A 16,623-nucleotide genomic window follows, 5' to 3' on the forward strand; every position below is an offset into this window, starting at 1 on the left:
ATGGGGCTATTTTAACTGTAGTGCATACAGATGGAAGTGAAGGAGATGAGCCTTAGGAGAGGGTTTTTTTAATTTATTTTTTACCCAAACATTGACCATTCATATATTGATAGCCTAATTATAAGCTCAGGTTGGGAAATCAATCTCACTGCAGGTAGCACTACAAGCAATTCGTGTGGGTGTTGTAACCCCTTCAGGAACTGGATGAGTTAACGTTACCACTGTTAGCTGGATGGTACTGAGGACATATCTACACAAACATAGCTCTTGATGAACGTTAAGAGAGAACGTCATACTTTTAGGCTTATGGCCAAAACGGTGTTACTGGCTTATCCTTTAAAGAGAGAAAAAATGTTTTGGGCTATGCAAAACATGCAGAGCTTTCAATTTTGCATGAGTCTTTGGGTGCACTCTTGGAAAACTTGCAAAAGTGATGGTTTGATGTCTCGTTTTGCTACTGGAGCTGCTTCATGTTTTATCAAATCCTTTGAAAGGTGAGGAGGCTGAAACCAGCGATATCTCAGAGGCCAGTGAGGAGGCCCCTGAGGTTGTTGCAGTCGAGGTTGAAGTAGCGGATGACAAAGAGATTACTGAGTTGGAGGAAATAGCTGCAGTGGTTGAGGAGGACGCAGTGGCTGCAGTGGAAGAAGAGTCTGTTCCCACAGAGCTGGACCAAACATCAAGCCTCGAGGCTGCCGCTGTGCAAGGTTAACATGTTTTGACATTGATTGGGTGTGTAGCTGATGGGTGCAAACTGATCTATAGTTGATATTCATGTGGCTAGAATTGTTAATGCAACACCTACAGTATTTTCCTTGCATCATGGAATTTATCTTAAGTAAATGTTAACATTTAATTTTTGTTTTCAGTCTTGTATTTTCACTTTCTTGCACCAACCTTCATATCATCTTTGAGCGGAGCAATTGAAGCCGTGTTTTTTTTTTTTTTTTTTTTCCTTGACATAGGATTGAAGCAGGGGGTCTCTGGCGCTGAAGCCCATTAATTCCAGCGCCGGAGACCCACTGCTTCAATCCAATGATAAAAAAAAAAAAGATGAGTACTTTGGGTCTAGCTTGTTGTGTGGTCTTAATGCAGATTTCATTTGACAGACTGGATCTCCAATACTGGATTTGGAGTTTATTTGCCACCCTTTTTAGCTAATACTCAACATAAAATAATTTTCTGTTCTAGACACTTTAGATGCTTCTATTTTCATGTTCCCAATTAGCTCTGTATTGGTACATTATTGCATAATTTGAACCAAGTTTAAATAATTAGATTGTCCTACTTAATCTCCTGCACTGCAGTCCCCTTTGGTAATAAAGGGGTTAACAGGTGTTCAAAGCCAACTTTAGGATGATAATTAATTTAAATTTATGTCACCTTGTAATAGTATTGGAAATGGTTTTAACTGTTAAAATCTCACACGTCTGTAGAAATTGCAGTTAGTAGCCATATATTGGTGCATCTTAATATTACAAAATGCAAAAGTTAGGGCTAGATTCCCTAAACTCCATTCTTAATGTGACAATCACATAAGTTACTGCTTGTTAATCGTAATTTAGCATTCAATAAAGCAAATAATGTAACACTAACCGGCTTTTGCTCATGTAAGAAGCAGTGTGAGACTTGTAACAACCCTTATTATAAATTACATGCAAATTCATCCCATAACCATTAATGTTAACTCCAGGGAATAGCACAATGTTATTTAGAGGAAGTCCAATGTAGGTAGGTGTGTGTGTGTGTGTGTGTGTGTGTCTCCGACCCCCTTTCCCTGTAACTAAGGGAAGTACGTGTGCTGTCTTTACCTGTGGCTCACAGAACGCCTAAGCCTCCACCGCTAGGAGCCTGGGGTGAGCTCATCTATCAGGATACAGCGCCTCCACCTGGGGGGATCCTATTGCCGCAGGATAACCCCTCACAGGAACCAATACAGTCGGTAAATAAGGTTACGCACACGGGTACAACTAACATATATTTACTGACACACACAACTTGATAACACTATACATGGTGCCCCAACACAATACCCACAATACAATGACCCCCAGAATGTTCACACCCCGGTGAGATTCCCCAAAGTACTAAGGTGCCATGGGAACCTAACCACCCAAAGTGTGTGGAGTAGCACTACCCACTGTGTAAGGCCGTTGGTGCACGTTGGTACCTCTCCTCCTGGTCTTTTGCCAGACAAGGGTATTTTAGAGCTGCTTGATCCGCAGGGCCGCAACGTGATCCCACGATGCGGGATCTGAAATCCTCTCCTCACCGGTGCTGTCCGCCTCTCGAGGGAGCTCCAGCAGGAGTATTTCCCTAAATGGCAATAGTGTGGTCTGGTCCCAGACCGCAGATCACCGCATGGCATCAGTCCGACGGTGAATCACTCTGTCACTATAGTACTGATGCTGTGAGCTAATGGGAAGCGTCCCCATCTGGGGGCCTTCCCTGAAGCACACACAAGCTGGTTGTGACTCGGGGCCTAAGGGGCCAACCCAGTCCAGAGAAGCACTGCTCCCTGGACACTACCCCTCTTGTTGCCTCCTTCCGACTGGCGTGGTCTCTCTTCGCGCCAAGGACCTACTTCCCTACACTCCTGCTTCAGTCAGCCCTATTGGCTGGCTAGCCCCTCATGATCAGCCCTCCCCCTGAGGACCCTGGGACATGTAGTCTCTCTTGCTCTGTCTTGCAGAGCCGTTAAGATGGCCACCGCACTGACTGCGCATGCGCTACACGTTGTACTGCGCATGCGCAAGAAAACAAGATGTCCGCTAAAACTAGTACCTACTGCGCATGCGTGAAGCATTGTACGGCGCATGCGCGAGGCTCAAGATGGCGGTGCCCTGTACTCAGCCGGGCCAGCCCGTGGCTTCGGTGGCACCCGAGCACCTCTGCAGCCGTCCCCCTCCCCAGCCAGGAGGTAAGACGGGCCACAGCTATATTCTCCCCCTGGTGGAGAATACAACATCCCCGCTTGGGAACAACGTATATAAACAAAGTTTATATACTAATAATAATGCATAATATTATATACAACTTAACTGGTGCATTGACTCTAAACAATATTAAACAACTCTGTGAGCATGGTTATTACAGATGCTAACCTACTCCCGTGACAGGTGCTGAGACTCCTAGTGAGGTTCCCCTAATGAATCGTATTCTACTCTAGTGGGAGGGTGTCTCACTCGCTGACTCCTGCATGTCTCTTCTTCAGCTTCTTCCTCGTGGGAGAGGCTACCGTTGGCTTGAGGCCCTGGCCCTCTTCTAAGGTGTGACTCAGTCTCTACAAAGTCTCTTTGAGGGACAAAGCTCAGGCTTCTTGGGTCAAGTGAACGGCTTGTTGAAGCCACTGGGAAGGGTACGTGGGGCATTGGCCCATTACCCGATGCTTCCTCGGGTGGTGCCCACCAGTCTCCATTGGGGTTGGTGGAGGTTCCTTCCAACTGTTCTTGGCTCAGTTCGGCTACTGAAGCTGGATTCTCTGCGGACTCTTCTGGCCCACTGGCCACAGATGTTGACTCTGGTTCGGAGTCACTGTCCCCCACTTGAGGAATGGGCAGCAAGTGATTGCGGTGCCAGACCTTTACCCTTTCATCTGCATCTTGGATTCTGTAGACAGGGAGTCCTGGCACCTGGGACTCAACCTCAAAGGGGCCTTAGCGCCAGCGGTCCATAAGCTTGTGTTTGCTGGGGACTCCTAGATTTCGCAGGTGAACGGCGTCTCCAGGCCAAAGTTCCCAATAGCGGACCTTATGGTTGTATCTCCGTTTGTTGCTCGCATTCAGTTGGGCGGTGGCTTTCTCTGCCAACCGATAGGCTCTGTGAAGACTGTCCTGGAGCTATTTCACATATTTGTAATGCGTCATATTGGGTACCCCATTGGTAGATACCCGAAGACGGATGTCCACAGGCAGTCACGCTTCTCGCCCGAACATCATGAAGTATGGTATGAACCCTGTGGATTCATGCCTGGTGCGGTTGTTGTACGCATGCACTAGCTATTTAACATGTTTGCTCCATTCGGCTTTCTGGGAGCCCTTTAGGGTGCCGAACATACAGTATGCAGTAGGGTTCGGTTTAACCTTTCCAGCAGGGCGTCTCCTTCAGGATGGTATGGAGTAATACGAGATTTCTTGATATTGAGGAGTTGTTTAATCAATTTGCTTTCATAGTCTCTCCCTTGATCGGAGTGCATCCCATTCGGCAACCCGTAGTGGATGAAATACTTCTTCCACAGCACTTTGGCTACTGTGAAAGCTTTCTGATCCTTGGTTGGGAACACTTGGGCGTATCGGGTGTAGTGATCGGTCACTACCGGGACGTTCCCGATGCCCTTTGAGTCTGCCTCAATACAGAGAGAGTCCATGCAGACTAGGTCCATGGGACCGGAGCTCTTTAAGTGGCCCATTTGGGCTGCGCGTGTGGGCAGTGTTTTGCGCTGTATACACCGCAGGCATTTTCAACAATAGCGTTCTACTGACTCCCGCATTTTGGGCCAGAAGAACCGGTCTCTCATTAGGCAGAAAGTCTTATCTATGCCCAGATGTCCATGATCGTCATGCAGGGTTCTAAGAACATGGTACTGCAGGCATCGGGCAGTACCAGTTGTCTCCTATCAGGATGGTTGTGATAAGGGACGATCCTGTGGATGAGTCCACGCTCCATGCGGAATGTGTCCCATTCTCTCATGACGACAGCGACTATGTCATTAGGAGCACGCTTAACCAAGGAGGTGTTGTTCTGTTGAATGGCCTGCTTTATAGCTCTAGCCACCGGGTCTCTCATCTGGTACTCCACCAATTCTTTCCATCTTATGATGGTATCCTGCTTGATGGACATGCCTTTGGGATGGCAGTAGGTGGCAGGGAGTGCCTTGGACTGACATCCCAGCGAATTTGCTACTCTTATTTCAGAGAACACCACCTTGTCCTTCACTATTGCGGCAGTTGAGCACATTGCCCGAATCCCAGGTCGAGGGATTTCTTCCCACGGGCCGTCGTCTGGAGTTGCACTCAGTCCAGGTCTTCTGGTCAGAGCATCGGCTCCAATGTTTAAGGGCCCCTGCTTGTACTTGAGTGTAAATTGGTAATTTGACAGTGCCGCCAGCCACCTGTTGCCGGTGGCGTCCAATTTGGTGGAAATCAGTATGTAGGTCAGTGGATTTGTTTTCTGTCCGTACCTCGAAAGAGACTCCATACAAGTAGTCGTGGAGTTTGACTACTGCCCACTTGAGTGCAAGGAACTCCAGTTTGTGAACCGGATAGTTTTTGCTCACTCTGCGTCAAGTTTCAGCTCGCATACGCCACTGGGCAGAGGCCAGCAGGGTACTTTTGGTGTAGTACAGCTCCCAGCCCGTTGAAGCTGGCATCTACATGCAGGATATACGGATGCCCTGGGTCAGCATAGGCTAAGACCAGTGCTTCCGTGAGACTTTTTTTTTCTTGAGCCCAATGAACGCCTTTTCGCAGGTGGCCATCCACTTGTCTCCGAAGGGTGTCCGTGGGGATGCGGCCTTCTGCCGAGGTTCCTCTGGGTAGATTTTTATGAGGTTATTGAGGACCTTGGCTTTACTGGAGTAAACCTTCTGCGAAGCGGCGGTAGTACCCGGAGAACCCCAGGAAGGATCACAACTCCATCACGTTGTCGGGTCTGGGCCAGTTCACTACAGCTTAGACCTTAGCGGGGTCGGTAGCCACACCTTCTGCCAACACTATGTGGCCCACGTAGGTGACCGACGTGCTACAGAACTGACATTTATCAAGGGACAACTTCAGGCCTTATTTGCCCAGTCTATCTAGTACCTTCAGGAGGTATTCCTCGTAGTCTTCGAGAGTTCTTCCGAAGACGATGATGTCGTCCAGATAGACTAGGTATTCCCGTGGATTCATATCTCCGATGGTCTTCATCAACCTCTGGAAGGTCACGGGGGCACAGCAAGTGCCTTGGGGCATTCGGGTGAACTGATAGAACCCAAGGGGGCAGACAAACGCAGTCTTCTCCTGGTCTTCAGAGCTCATGGGTACCTGGTAAGTACCCAGATCTCAGGTCCATCACGCTGAACCACTGACTTCCTGATGGGGTACTGAGAATTTCCTCTACGCGGCAGGGTATATTGATTGGGTACTGTGTAGCTGTTCAGGGTGCGGTAGTCTATGCATAGGCGGATTGACCCATTCTTCTTGCGCACTACCACGATAGGGGAAGCGCAAGGGCTGCGGGACTCCGTTATGATGCCCTCCATCTCCTTCAGAACGTCTCACATCCTCCACATCTCTAGGAGCGATGCGTGTGGAATGCTCCTGGAAGGGCGTGGCGTCATTCAACCGGATCGTGTGCTGGGCACTCTTGCTGCAGCCCACATCCATCTCGCTGGTGGAGAACACCTCCCTGCGCTCCTCTAATTTGTCACTTAGCTGTTCCTTCCAGTCCGTGAGCAGGGTCAATTCCCCCAAGTCAAAATGCAACACGGCAGAAACTTATTGCACAGGCATTACCGGGTATATCCGACTCAGTGCTTGACCAACGTCAAACTGGGTGGGATGAGGCAAAATATTATATGTATCGCCACATTGAAGTGATTTAGGAAGGGCCGTCTTCCATTCCTTCATTTCTGGTACCACCCTGAACCCTCTCTTGGCGTGTTCTTCGGGTGTGATCTCTAAGGAGAAATACCAGTCTGCTATGTCACGTACTGGGTAGTTAGGCACCGCAGCCATGTGCTTCACTCCCCCTGGTGGAACATCGTCAACCCCTTCTCTAGATTGAAGAATTGGCCGAATCCTTCCTGGGCCTAGATCCTGTAGCACTCTTCTTTGAGTACTGGGTGGATCCGTAGAGAGAATAGAGGTAGTTCGCCGGCCTCTTATAGATAGACCCGGATCAGTGCCCGCACCACATCTGCGTTGGTCCCCAATATGATTGGGGGATTTGGGTGTTCCCGGGGCTCGGGACATATCAGAGCCTCCACCTCCATGGTGTGAGTCTTATTGGTGTTCATTTGTGGGATGTTCAACTGCATTTGAATCACACCATCGATGGGGTAATCTTTGCTACTAAGGCCCCATAGTTTCATCGTCTCCGCCGACTGCATAGGCAGATGTTTCAGATGCCCGGTAGATAATGGGCACTTTCGATCCAGTATCCAGCAAGGCGCAGGGGTATATTCCTCATCACAGGCCTTACTGGACTGTAGGAGTCTGGTTTGGGTGCCTCTTCGGGTGTAGCCTCAAGGACGTGGAGGGCAGTTCCGTCGTCTGCACTGTGAAAGCCATGGCTCTGGGAGTGGGGGTCCTTGACTTTGGGCAGTCTTTTGCAAAGTTATCACAGGTGTAACAGCGGTTACTTCGGCTCGCACCGGCACTAGATGTAGGAGCTGATCTCCGGGATATCTTGGGTGTGGAGACAGGTGCCACTGAACGAGGGGTATCCTCTGCACTTTGTCTCCTTTGACTTCTGGGCTGACACCCCTTTGGTCTCCTTTGCAGGACTCATGTTTCCTGGGGGTGTTCAACTGGGTATGCACCTTGTGCACTTTCACTTGGTTCAATAGTCTCGTAAATGTAGGAAGACTGCCTTGCATAAGAGCATGTTGGCTATAGGATGGGTGGGGCTCGATCCTCGCAGGAACTGTCTGCGTCGATATTCATCCATCTCAGAGATGGGAATGAGTTTTGCAGGTGAGTAGTGGCCACAATACTAATTGTATGCGGTGAATGAACGCACACGGCTCCTCTCCTTTCTGGCGAAGGGCATAGTACTTAGCCCAGAGCTCTCTCTCATCATCCTCCAGACCATAGGCCTCAGTTAGGAAATCCACTAACATCCAGGCCGTTACGTCCACATTCTGTTACCGATGCATGATCACCATTATAGAGGTGGGGGGTCGTAGGCATTCCATAATCCGCTGCCTCTTTACCGCTTTGGTGCATGACCACTCCTCCAACACTCTTAGAGCATGTTCTTTCCATGCTGCTATCCCTTTCTTCTCCGGGAGTGGGTGATATCCCGGAGAAAGCTTTGATTTTGCTGTAGTTGTGGAACTGCGAGGACTGTGCTAGGGCTTCCACCAGTTGTGGTAGTATTACCCCCAAGTCTGAACATTCGGTTGACAGGCAACTGAGTTTTCAGACCACCGACTATGGACTTGCTCTGGGCTAGTCCCGTACCTTTTGGGGGTATATGAAGGGAGTTGGGCTTCAGCCCAGTAAGGCACCTTGTGGGTGGTTCACGTACTAAAGGTTACCATGGGTATGGGTAAGTCTGGGTAGATTAATGAACTCGTAGCCGGGGTTTCATTCCTCAATGGGGTGTAGGAGCGGCGTGAAGCTTCAGCTCGATAGGCTACATCAGATTAGGGTCCCAGACTGGAAGTTACCATTGTGGTTGGTATATCGGATTATACCTATGGGCCACCCGTGGGCAGGGCTTCCAGTAGATACAGGGTCTCTGGAGCATCCTCTTCACATATTTTGTGGCCTGCAGCCACTATTACGATACTCCAATGTTGTGTAGGGTCGTAGTTTCGGTCTATGAGCCGTCCGTTGGCTAGACCGGGGAATTATCTTATGTGGGTGCAGTCTTCACGCTTGGGCGTATTGCTGGGAACATTCCCTACTGCGACCACATGGCGGGGAGATTCGTGGAACTCCAAGGCCCAGTCACCAGTCGGACCTCTTGTTTGGATGGTATAAACATGGTTTCGCTAATTTGCACTACTCTCTCGAGCACCCCAGGTCTGAATCTCAGCAGCGCCTCCAAATGTGGCCCCCTTTCCCCGTAACAAAGGGAACTACGCATGCTGTTGTTACCTGTGGCTCATAAAAGACCACCGCCACAGGGAGCCTAGGGTGAGCTCGTCTATCAGGATACAGCGCCTCCACCTGGGAGGGATACTAGCGCTGCAGGATAACCCCTCACAGGAAACAATACAGTCACTAAATATGGATACGCACACAGGTATAACTAACTTAAATTTACTGACACACAGATAACACTATACGCAGTGCCCCAACACAATACCCACCATTCGATGACCCACACAATGTACACACCCCGGTGAGAACCCCCAAAGTACTGAGGTGCCCTGGGAACCTAACCACCCAGTGTCCACAGATCCAAGCCCACCCAAAGTGTGTGGAGTAGCGCTATCCACTGTGTAAGGTTGTTGGTGCATGTTGGTACCTCTCCTGGTCTCGGGCCAGACCAGGGTATTTTAGAGCTGCTGCATCCGCAGGGCCGCAACGTGACCCCACGACGCGGGGTCTGCGAAATCCTCTCTCCTCACAGGTGATGACGCCTCTGGAGGGTGCCACACTGACTGCGCATGCGTGACACGTACTGTACATGAACAAGAAAACAAAATGACCGTCGCAACTAGTATCTACTGCACATGCGCGAAGCATTGAACGGCGCATACGCAAGTGACAAGATGGCGACGCACTGCACTCAGCCGGGTCTGCCCGTGGCTCCGGCAGCACCCAAGCAACGCTGCAGCCGTCCCCCTCCCCAGCCAGGAGACACGGTTACATCTGATACGGTGACACCAGCAGCAGTGAGGTCTTATAGATACACACAGCGGGACAGAGCAAACGGATGGCGGTCTGGTTACATGTTGGCGCATGGGCTTGCCCATACAACGCTCTTTATTTATTGGCAAATTGTGAGTGTGCATTTGTCTTGGTTCGTATCATTAAAACTTTGTCATTGGATTTTACACAAGGATCGGGCGCTTTCCCTCTTCTTGTTTTTCTAATATGTATGTATGTATGGTTTTGAAGCAAAAGGTGGCACTGTGTGCTCATTGGCATGTCATTTCACAGAATCCCTTGCTGCAGTGGAAGCACTGTATGCTGGGGATAATGGTGAAAGGCAGGGTTGCAGACCTGCCAAGACATGTGAATGTGCTCACAAGTGATCGTGTGTATATATATACGTACGTATATACGTTTTATCAAATGTAACCCTCTTTCCTACTAGCATAGAAAGTCTACTAATGCTGTATATAGAACAAGGATAAGTGATTATAAGTGCGCAACTAATGTAAATAAATGGTGATGAAACACATAAAAGTGACTGTCAACCAAGGATTTATACCCAGATACCAAATATTAAACAAACAGCGAGTTTAAGATATTGAATACAAAACAGTATTGAACAATTGAGCAGGTGTCTGCAGCTGAAACAAATAGAGTGGCTCACACTCTAAGCACTAGGGAAACAAGAAACAAAAGAATAGCGCAAAGCGTACATGGTGAAGTATATAAAGATACATTTTATCATTAAAAAGTAAGTAATCTGCGTACATCAGATAAGTGGGATAAAAACATGTACTGTGACTAACACAGAGGTTACCAATCGGCAAGTAGAGGTGATGGTAACGAAGAATCGACAGAGCTCATCTGGTGGTAACTTCTCTCAACCCTGGCACCGAAGATCCGTCTTTAGATTGGCGCCGCCTCAGTCAGGGATGAAAGTCCTTGTGATGATATAATCACAAACTCGTGATGACTAGTACGAAATGGCCGTAAATAATATTGCAGCACAATGCAGGACTCCGGTGGTGATCTGGCATACACGGCACCAGTTGATGACGTCAATGGTAGTCGCACAATCTCTTCTACGGAGCGTCGTGCACCCAGAGCTTGAAACCAGTGTCAATGCACACAGAGTCCGCACCGGAAGATCACAGGCTAGAAAGGATCGATAATAGTGACAGTCCTACGCGTTTCATAGCAATACGGCTACTTCTTCAGGGATAATCACACTATAGTTCACCGGATGTTAAATACCCCACGATGCTCGTGCATTGGTCAAAAAGAGAAACATAAATGACCAATCACACGAGCAACCAGAGCAATGACATCAGGTGTTACATAAACATCAATTTAAAAATATATAAGTGACACAGAAGCAAATGAAATCGAATACATACAGTTTATACATAAACAATAAAATACACATTGCCACGTAACAGAGAGTTATTAGAGTATGTCTGAAACGATAAAGAGATCATAATTAAAACAATACATAACACGATTTAATAAAGAGCCCACACGTCAATATCCTCATTCAACCCCTTGGGTGACATAGTATCTAATCTGTGTATCCAAAAGAATTCTTGGGTAGAAAGTGTTTTAACCCTATCACCCCCACGTCTGCTACATGGGATATGTTGGATACCTTTAAAGGTGAGGAAAGAGGGATCTTGATTGTGATATTGGGAAAAAATGAAGAGACACACTATGTTTGGTAAAACCACCTCTGATGTTGCGGATATGCTCTTGTATGCGTACTTTCAATAAGCGTTTGGTCCTACCAACATATTGGAAGCCGCAAGAGCATTCAAGGAGATAAACTATATGAGAAGAGGTACATAAAATGAAGTCTTCAACTACAAAGACTTCCTAAGTGGTTTTGGAAATAATGTGTTTTTTTTTATCGGGATGAAGGAATCTACATATCGAACATCTGCCACAGGCATGATTACCTACTGGTTTAGAGGTTAGCCATCCTTTATTTGCAGTACAATCTAGCTCTTGTCCAATATCACTAGGAGCCAAAATATTTTTTACGTTTTTGGCTTTCCTATAGATAAAGCGAGGTCTTTCGGCAAGCTTAGTCCCTAAAATCGGGTCATTACAAAGGATACTCCAATGTTTGGAAATAATATTTTCTATATTTTTATTTGCTGAATTGAAATTGTAATAAATGCTACATCAATCATTTGATTTTTCGTTGTTTGCTTCTTCTTATTACTAGGAACAAGTAATGTATCACGATCTATGAGTCTCACTCTTGTTAGTTCCTTAGCTAATAAGCCCTTAGGGTAACCTCTTTCGGTAAACCTATGTGTTAATCTATCTGCCTGTTTTCCAAAAGTTTCTATGTCGCTACAGTTTCTTCTTCTCATATATTGTCCTCCTGGAATATTCCAAATCCAAGAAGGTTTATGGTTGCTTGTCGCCATTAATAGATTATTCATATCAACCTCCTTGAAATAGGTCTCGGTTACAACGCCACCATTAGGTGACGCTCTGAGTCTAAGGTCCAAAAATTCCACTGTATTCCACATGTTTTTATCCCACTTATCTGATGTACGCAGATTACTTACTTTTTAATGATAAAATGTATCTTTATATACTTCACCATGTGTGTTTTGCGCTGTTCTTTTGTTCCTTGTTTCCCTAGTGCTTAGAGTCTGAGCCACTCGATTTGTTTCAGCTGCAGACAAGCTGCAGCTTGCGTTTTGCGCTGTTCTTTTGTTCCTTAATGCTGTATATACCTGCTGGCTCAGCGAGATTTGAGACTCCGCTAACTGGGAGCCTGGGGCAACAATAAGTAATCTGATAGCGCCTCCACTCGCCCAGGATCCCCAATAAGTGAGATGCCCCTGGACAAGAATAACAATGACAATCCACAACTCTGTAACCTTTTACTATATGGAGCATAAATATACATAAGCAGATATGGATATAACAATGAACAGCATATACCTGTAGAATGTATTGATAACCTTGTAGTAATATAATGCGCACATACAATATATGATTGTCCCTGACTAGGTAACCTTTGTACCAGTGGCTCTGGCCACGCTACACCCTGGAGTAGTGTCCCTTTTCCACCACCGCGTGCACCCCACACCGTGTCCAATGTACTGGACCAGTCCGTTGGTCACTTTACCCTTAGTGTCCCCAAGAACCCACCCCAAGGCGGGATCAGCGCCTGTAGGTACCGGTGTTGGTGCACTTATAATAATACCTTCCGGGCGCTCCAGCACCCGGTAACTGTACTTCGAAAAGGATCCGCCGATCCAGCGTTGTATCTCTCAGTTGATTTCTCACGGACAGGGAATCTCTCACAAGTCATTACTTGCATCCAGTAGCTTGATCCCAAACTACTGATCACCAGGCAGCGCAGGAAGATACTGTGTCCCTGTCTGCTACTATCAGTAAAGGGTATGCTGTCCCTATCTAGGGCTGTTCCCTGCTGTACACAAGCTGGTGGTGACTCAGGGCCTGCACTGGGACCTAGGGGGAATTCCTGACCTATGCAGTGAACCTCCTCTCCCCTTGCTCTCCCAGGACACACTAACACCAACTGTCGTCAACTGCCACTTCTCTCTCCTGTCAGCCCAAAGCTCCGCGCCCTATTGGCTGCCTGGTACCCTGTGACCCTGCTGAGGCTCATGGGAATAGTCCCAGCTCAGAGCCTCTTCTCTATTGGCCAGCCGTTCGCGCACTTATATTGCGCATGCGCGACCTACCAGGAGCCTCCCGCCGCACATCTATACTGTGCATGCGCAAGGATACAAAATGGCGGCGCCCTGTACTTGCCGGGCCGCCGCAGAGCACCGGAGCGCTCCCTCCTTGGCCCCCACCTTCTAGACTTGTCAGCGGGTCTGCCGCTTGGCTCCGGCGGCACCCGCGATCACCAACGCAGCGGAGGAAACGAGGGGGGGGCCAAGGGAACCCCATTACACTAATAAAAAGATCACTTATGAGCACATTCACATGTCTTAGGCAGGTCTGCAACCCTCCCTTTCACCATTATCCCCAGCATACAGTGCTTCCACTGCAGCAAGGTATTCTGGGAACTGACATGCAAATGAGCTCACAATGTGTCACCTTTTGTCTGAAAAACCATTGTTACATGGAGCCCATATAAGCTAATGCACGCTGTTAACACAGCTTTTAAAGCACAGCATGGGAATCAGATGCAAAGCCAGAGAAACCATTCACAGACATGTTTCAACCTTAATGGGTATCATCAGTGTGACGTTTGTTGTACTGCTGGCTGTGTGTGTATGTATGTGTGTGTATATATATATATCCCATGATCGTGCAGAATAAAGGAGTTCTTCAGTATTAGGTGATACAGGTAAACCCCGTTATAGCACGGTCCTCGGGGGCCACCCGATCCGACCGCGCCTGACCCGGGGTCGCGCTAATTTTAAAAAAAATGGCCGCCGCGCACCTGATCAGGAGGGAGGGAGTGAGGAGGGAAGGAAGGAAGGAAGAGGTGGCCGGAAGCCCTACACGTCCCCTAGCAACGGCATGTCCAGCCGCAACCTGCTCCTTACCTCCCACCACCGGCATCCATTTCCTCCCCCCATGCCCCCACACCTACACCCCCTCCTCGGCATAGCCCACGCGGCCCTCCGAGTCCCAGCCTGCTCCTTACTCACCCCCCCCTCCTCGGCATAGCCCATGTGGCCCTCCGAGTCCCAGCCTGCTCCTAACTCACCCCCCCCTCCTCGGCATAGCCCACGCGGCCCTCCGAGTCCCAGCCAGCTCCTAACTCACCCCCCTCCTCGGCATAGCCCACGCGGCCCTCCGAGTCCCAGCCTGCTCCTAACTCACCCCCCCCTCCTCGGCATAGCCCACGCGGCCCTCCGAGTCTCAGCCTGCTCCTAACTCACCCCTCCTCCTCGGCATAGCCCAAGCGGCCCTCCGAGTCCTAGTCTGCTCCTCACTCACCCTCCCGACACCCTCCCTCCTCCCGACACCCCACCCTCCTCCTGATGCCAGCTCCGCTCCGATCTCAGCAGCCGACACCAAAGGTAGGGAGGGGGAGTGGGAGGTGTGGTGTAGTGTTCTGTGAGAGTGTGTTGTGAGTGCTGTGAGAATGTGCTGTGAGAGCTGTGTGCTGTGAGAGGAGTGTGCTGTGCTGAGAGCTGAGTGCTGTGAGAGTGTGCTGTGAGCAGTGTGTGCAGTGGGAGAATGTGCTGTGAGCAGTGTGTGCTGGGAGAGTGTGAGCAGTGTGTGCAGTGAGGAGTGTGTGCAGTGTGCAAAAAAAGAAAAAAAACGGGAGCCACGTGAAAACCGCGTTATAACCGATTCGCGTTATAACGGGTCGCGCTATAACGGGGTTTACCTGTACCTTTTTTATTTGGACTATCAGTTTGTCATAGGACATGCTTTTGAGTGCTCTCCTCTCTTCCTCAGGTCAGCAATACTTGTTTACAAAGGAATCTATGGCTAAAACAGAGGTTTGGAAAGCAGGAAAAAAATAGAGATTTAGATAAGGGCGGGTTAAAAAGGGATGTTTGAAGAAATTGGAAGGGTAATACAACAGTGACATATCATTTTTTTTTTTTTTTTTTAATTGCTGTCTTGTATTGCTCTTTTTTAATGTGCCCTCTCCTATACAGTATATCTCTCTGCCTCCTCCCAAAAGCCCTATTTCAGGATCTGACTGCTCCAAGACTTTTAAATAATGTCACATTATTAAAAGATTACACAGCATTAATTTTGTTTCACTCGGTTAATAGGTTACTATGGAAACTATTGATGCCACAGGGAAAAACAAACTATAATGGCGTATTAGTATATTGTAGAAAGATTTAGCATTAGATTTACATTTCTATAACTTTTTTTATAATATTGCAATCTGAAATGTATTGTTTATGAAGTTTAGGTCATTTAAACTTTTAAACCAGTTTCTTACAAACCTCATTGAAATTAACAATTTAGATCATATAAACATTAGTTGATTTTAGGGGAAATGTCTGCATTAAGGGCGACTACCACCTTTTTGAAGTTATTTGTGGAATTCCTTCCCAGCTATTTTGGTGTCTCTTGAATTTCCGGACAGGAGCGGATCCAGTGGTGGATTCCGAGGTATCCGTACTGGGGTTTTTTTAGTGCCCAATCCACCTTCGGATTCTGGTAATTGGATTTTGACACAATCAGGTCCAGAAGTCCGCGGACCAGATTTTGACTGTTCCATCTCTACTTCTCACCTGTAGGAGTTTTGTGCTCTACACCCTATTATCGGAGAGCCAAAATCAACTTCTGTTATTGTGGCTTGGACTATCATAGTATAAACCGTCACTATATATGTAAAAGCCAAAGTTCTGTACAGCATAAATGTAATTTTAGGCATTTCAATTGGTAATTGATTTGGTTGCTTTTTTTAAAAAAAAATACTGTACAAAGTCCTAAATGTTAGGCTACAATGCGAGTAATTTGTATTAAGTGGTAACATACCTCAGACCCTAGAAGTATGCAGGCAATCAACCTGACATTCTACAGTGTTGCTGCATTCATTAACATGCCTTAATTAGTTGAAGGAAGCTATTACCGAGAGTCTAATATATTTTGCTCTTGCAGCTCTGGCAGAAGTGTTTATCTTGTAATGCTCAGCTGAGCAAGTCAACGGGTGTTTATTACAGACAAGCACACAGTGAAGCATTTGTACAATTGTCCGCAGATTTGCCCTTGTTTTGTATGTTCTTGGGTTAGCATGCTTGTAGTGAAATGTGTTTGTGGTGTTGCTTATATTGCATGCTCCGGCGTGTACCAACAAGCAAATATCTTTACATTTGCAAACTCACTAAGTTGGAGTTTCTTTACTATCCACAATTGTTTGGAAAGAGGATCTGACAAAATCTCCCCAATCCATGCTCCGGACCCCCTTTCATGCAATGGCAAACAAAGGATGACAGGGTTACTGTTAGTCATTTATTTGGACACGGTGCAATCGGCATTATATAGTAGGTCAGTTTGTAGTACGTTGCAGCTGTTAATCAGCTGTTAATGTGTTGCACAACGTAACTTTCAATAAGGTAGAAACAAGGGCCAAGAGTTTCGAGTTTAGAAATTTAAGTAGCAACTCTGTATTGGG

The 16,623-nt window shown here is 47.5% G+C and overlaps 1 protein-coding gene across 1 annotated transcript in view; it reads left to right on the forward strand.

The window, feature by feature from the left end:
• MGARP (mitochondria localized glutamic acid rich protein) overlaps positions 1–16,623 on the forward strand; it is a 51,187-nt gene that overhangs the window by 19,371 nt on the left and 15,193 nt on the right. Inside the window, exon 4 of the mRNA XM_075615176.1 lies at positions 495–707. Coding sequence (XP_075471291.1) covers positions 495–707 — 213 coding nt within the window. The remainder of the gene's footprint in view (positions 1–494; positions 708–16,623) is intronic.

The sequence above is a fragment of the Ascaphus truei genome, chromosome 1, assembly GCF_040206685.1.
Source record: "Ascaphus truei isolate aAscTru1 chromosome 1, aAscTru1.hap1, whole genome shotgun sequence".
Lineage (NCBI taxonomy): Eukaryota > Metazoa > Chordata > Amphibia > Anura > Ascaphidae > Ascaphus > Ascaphus truei.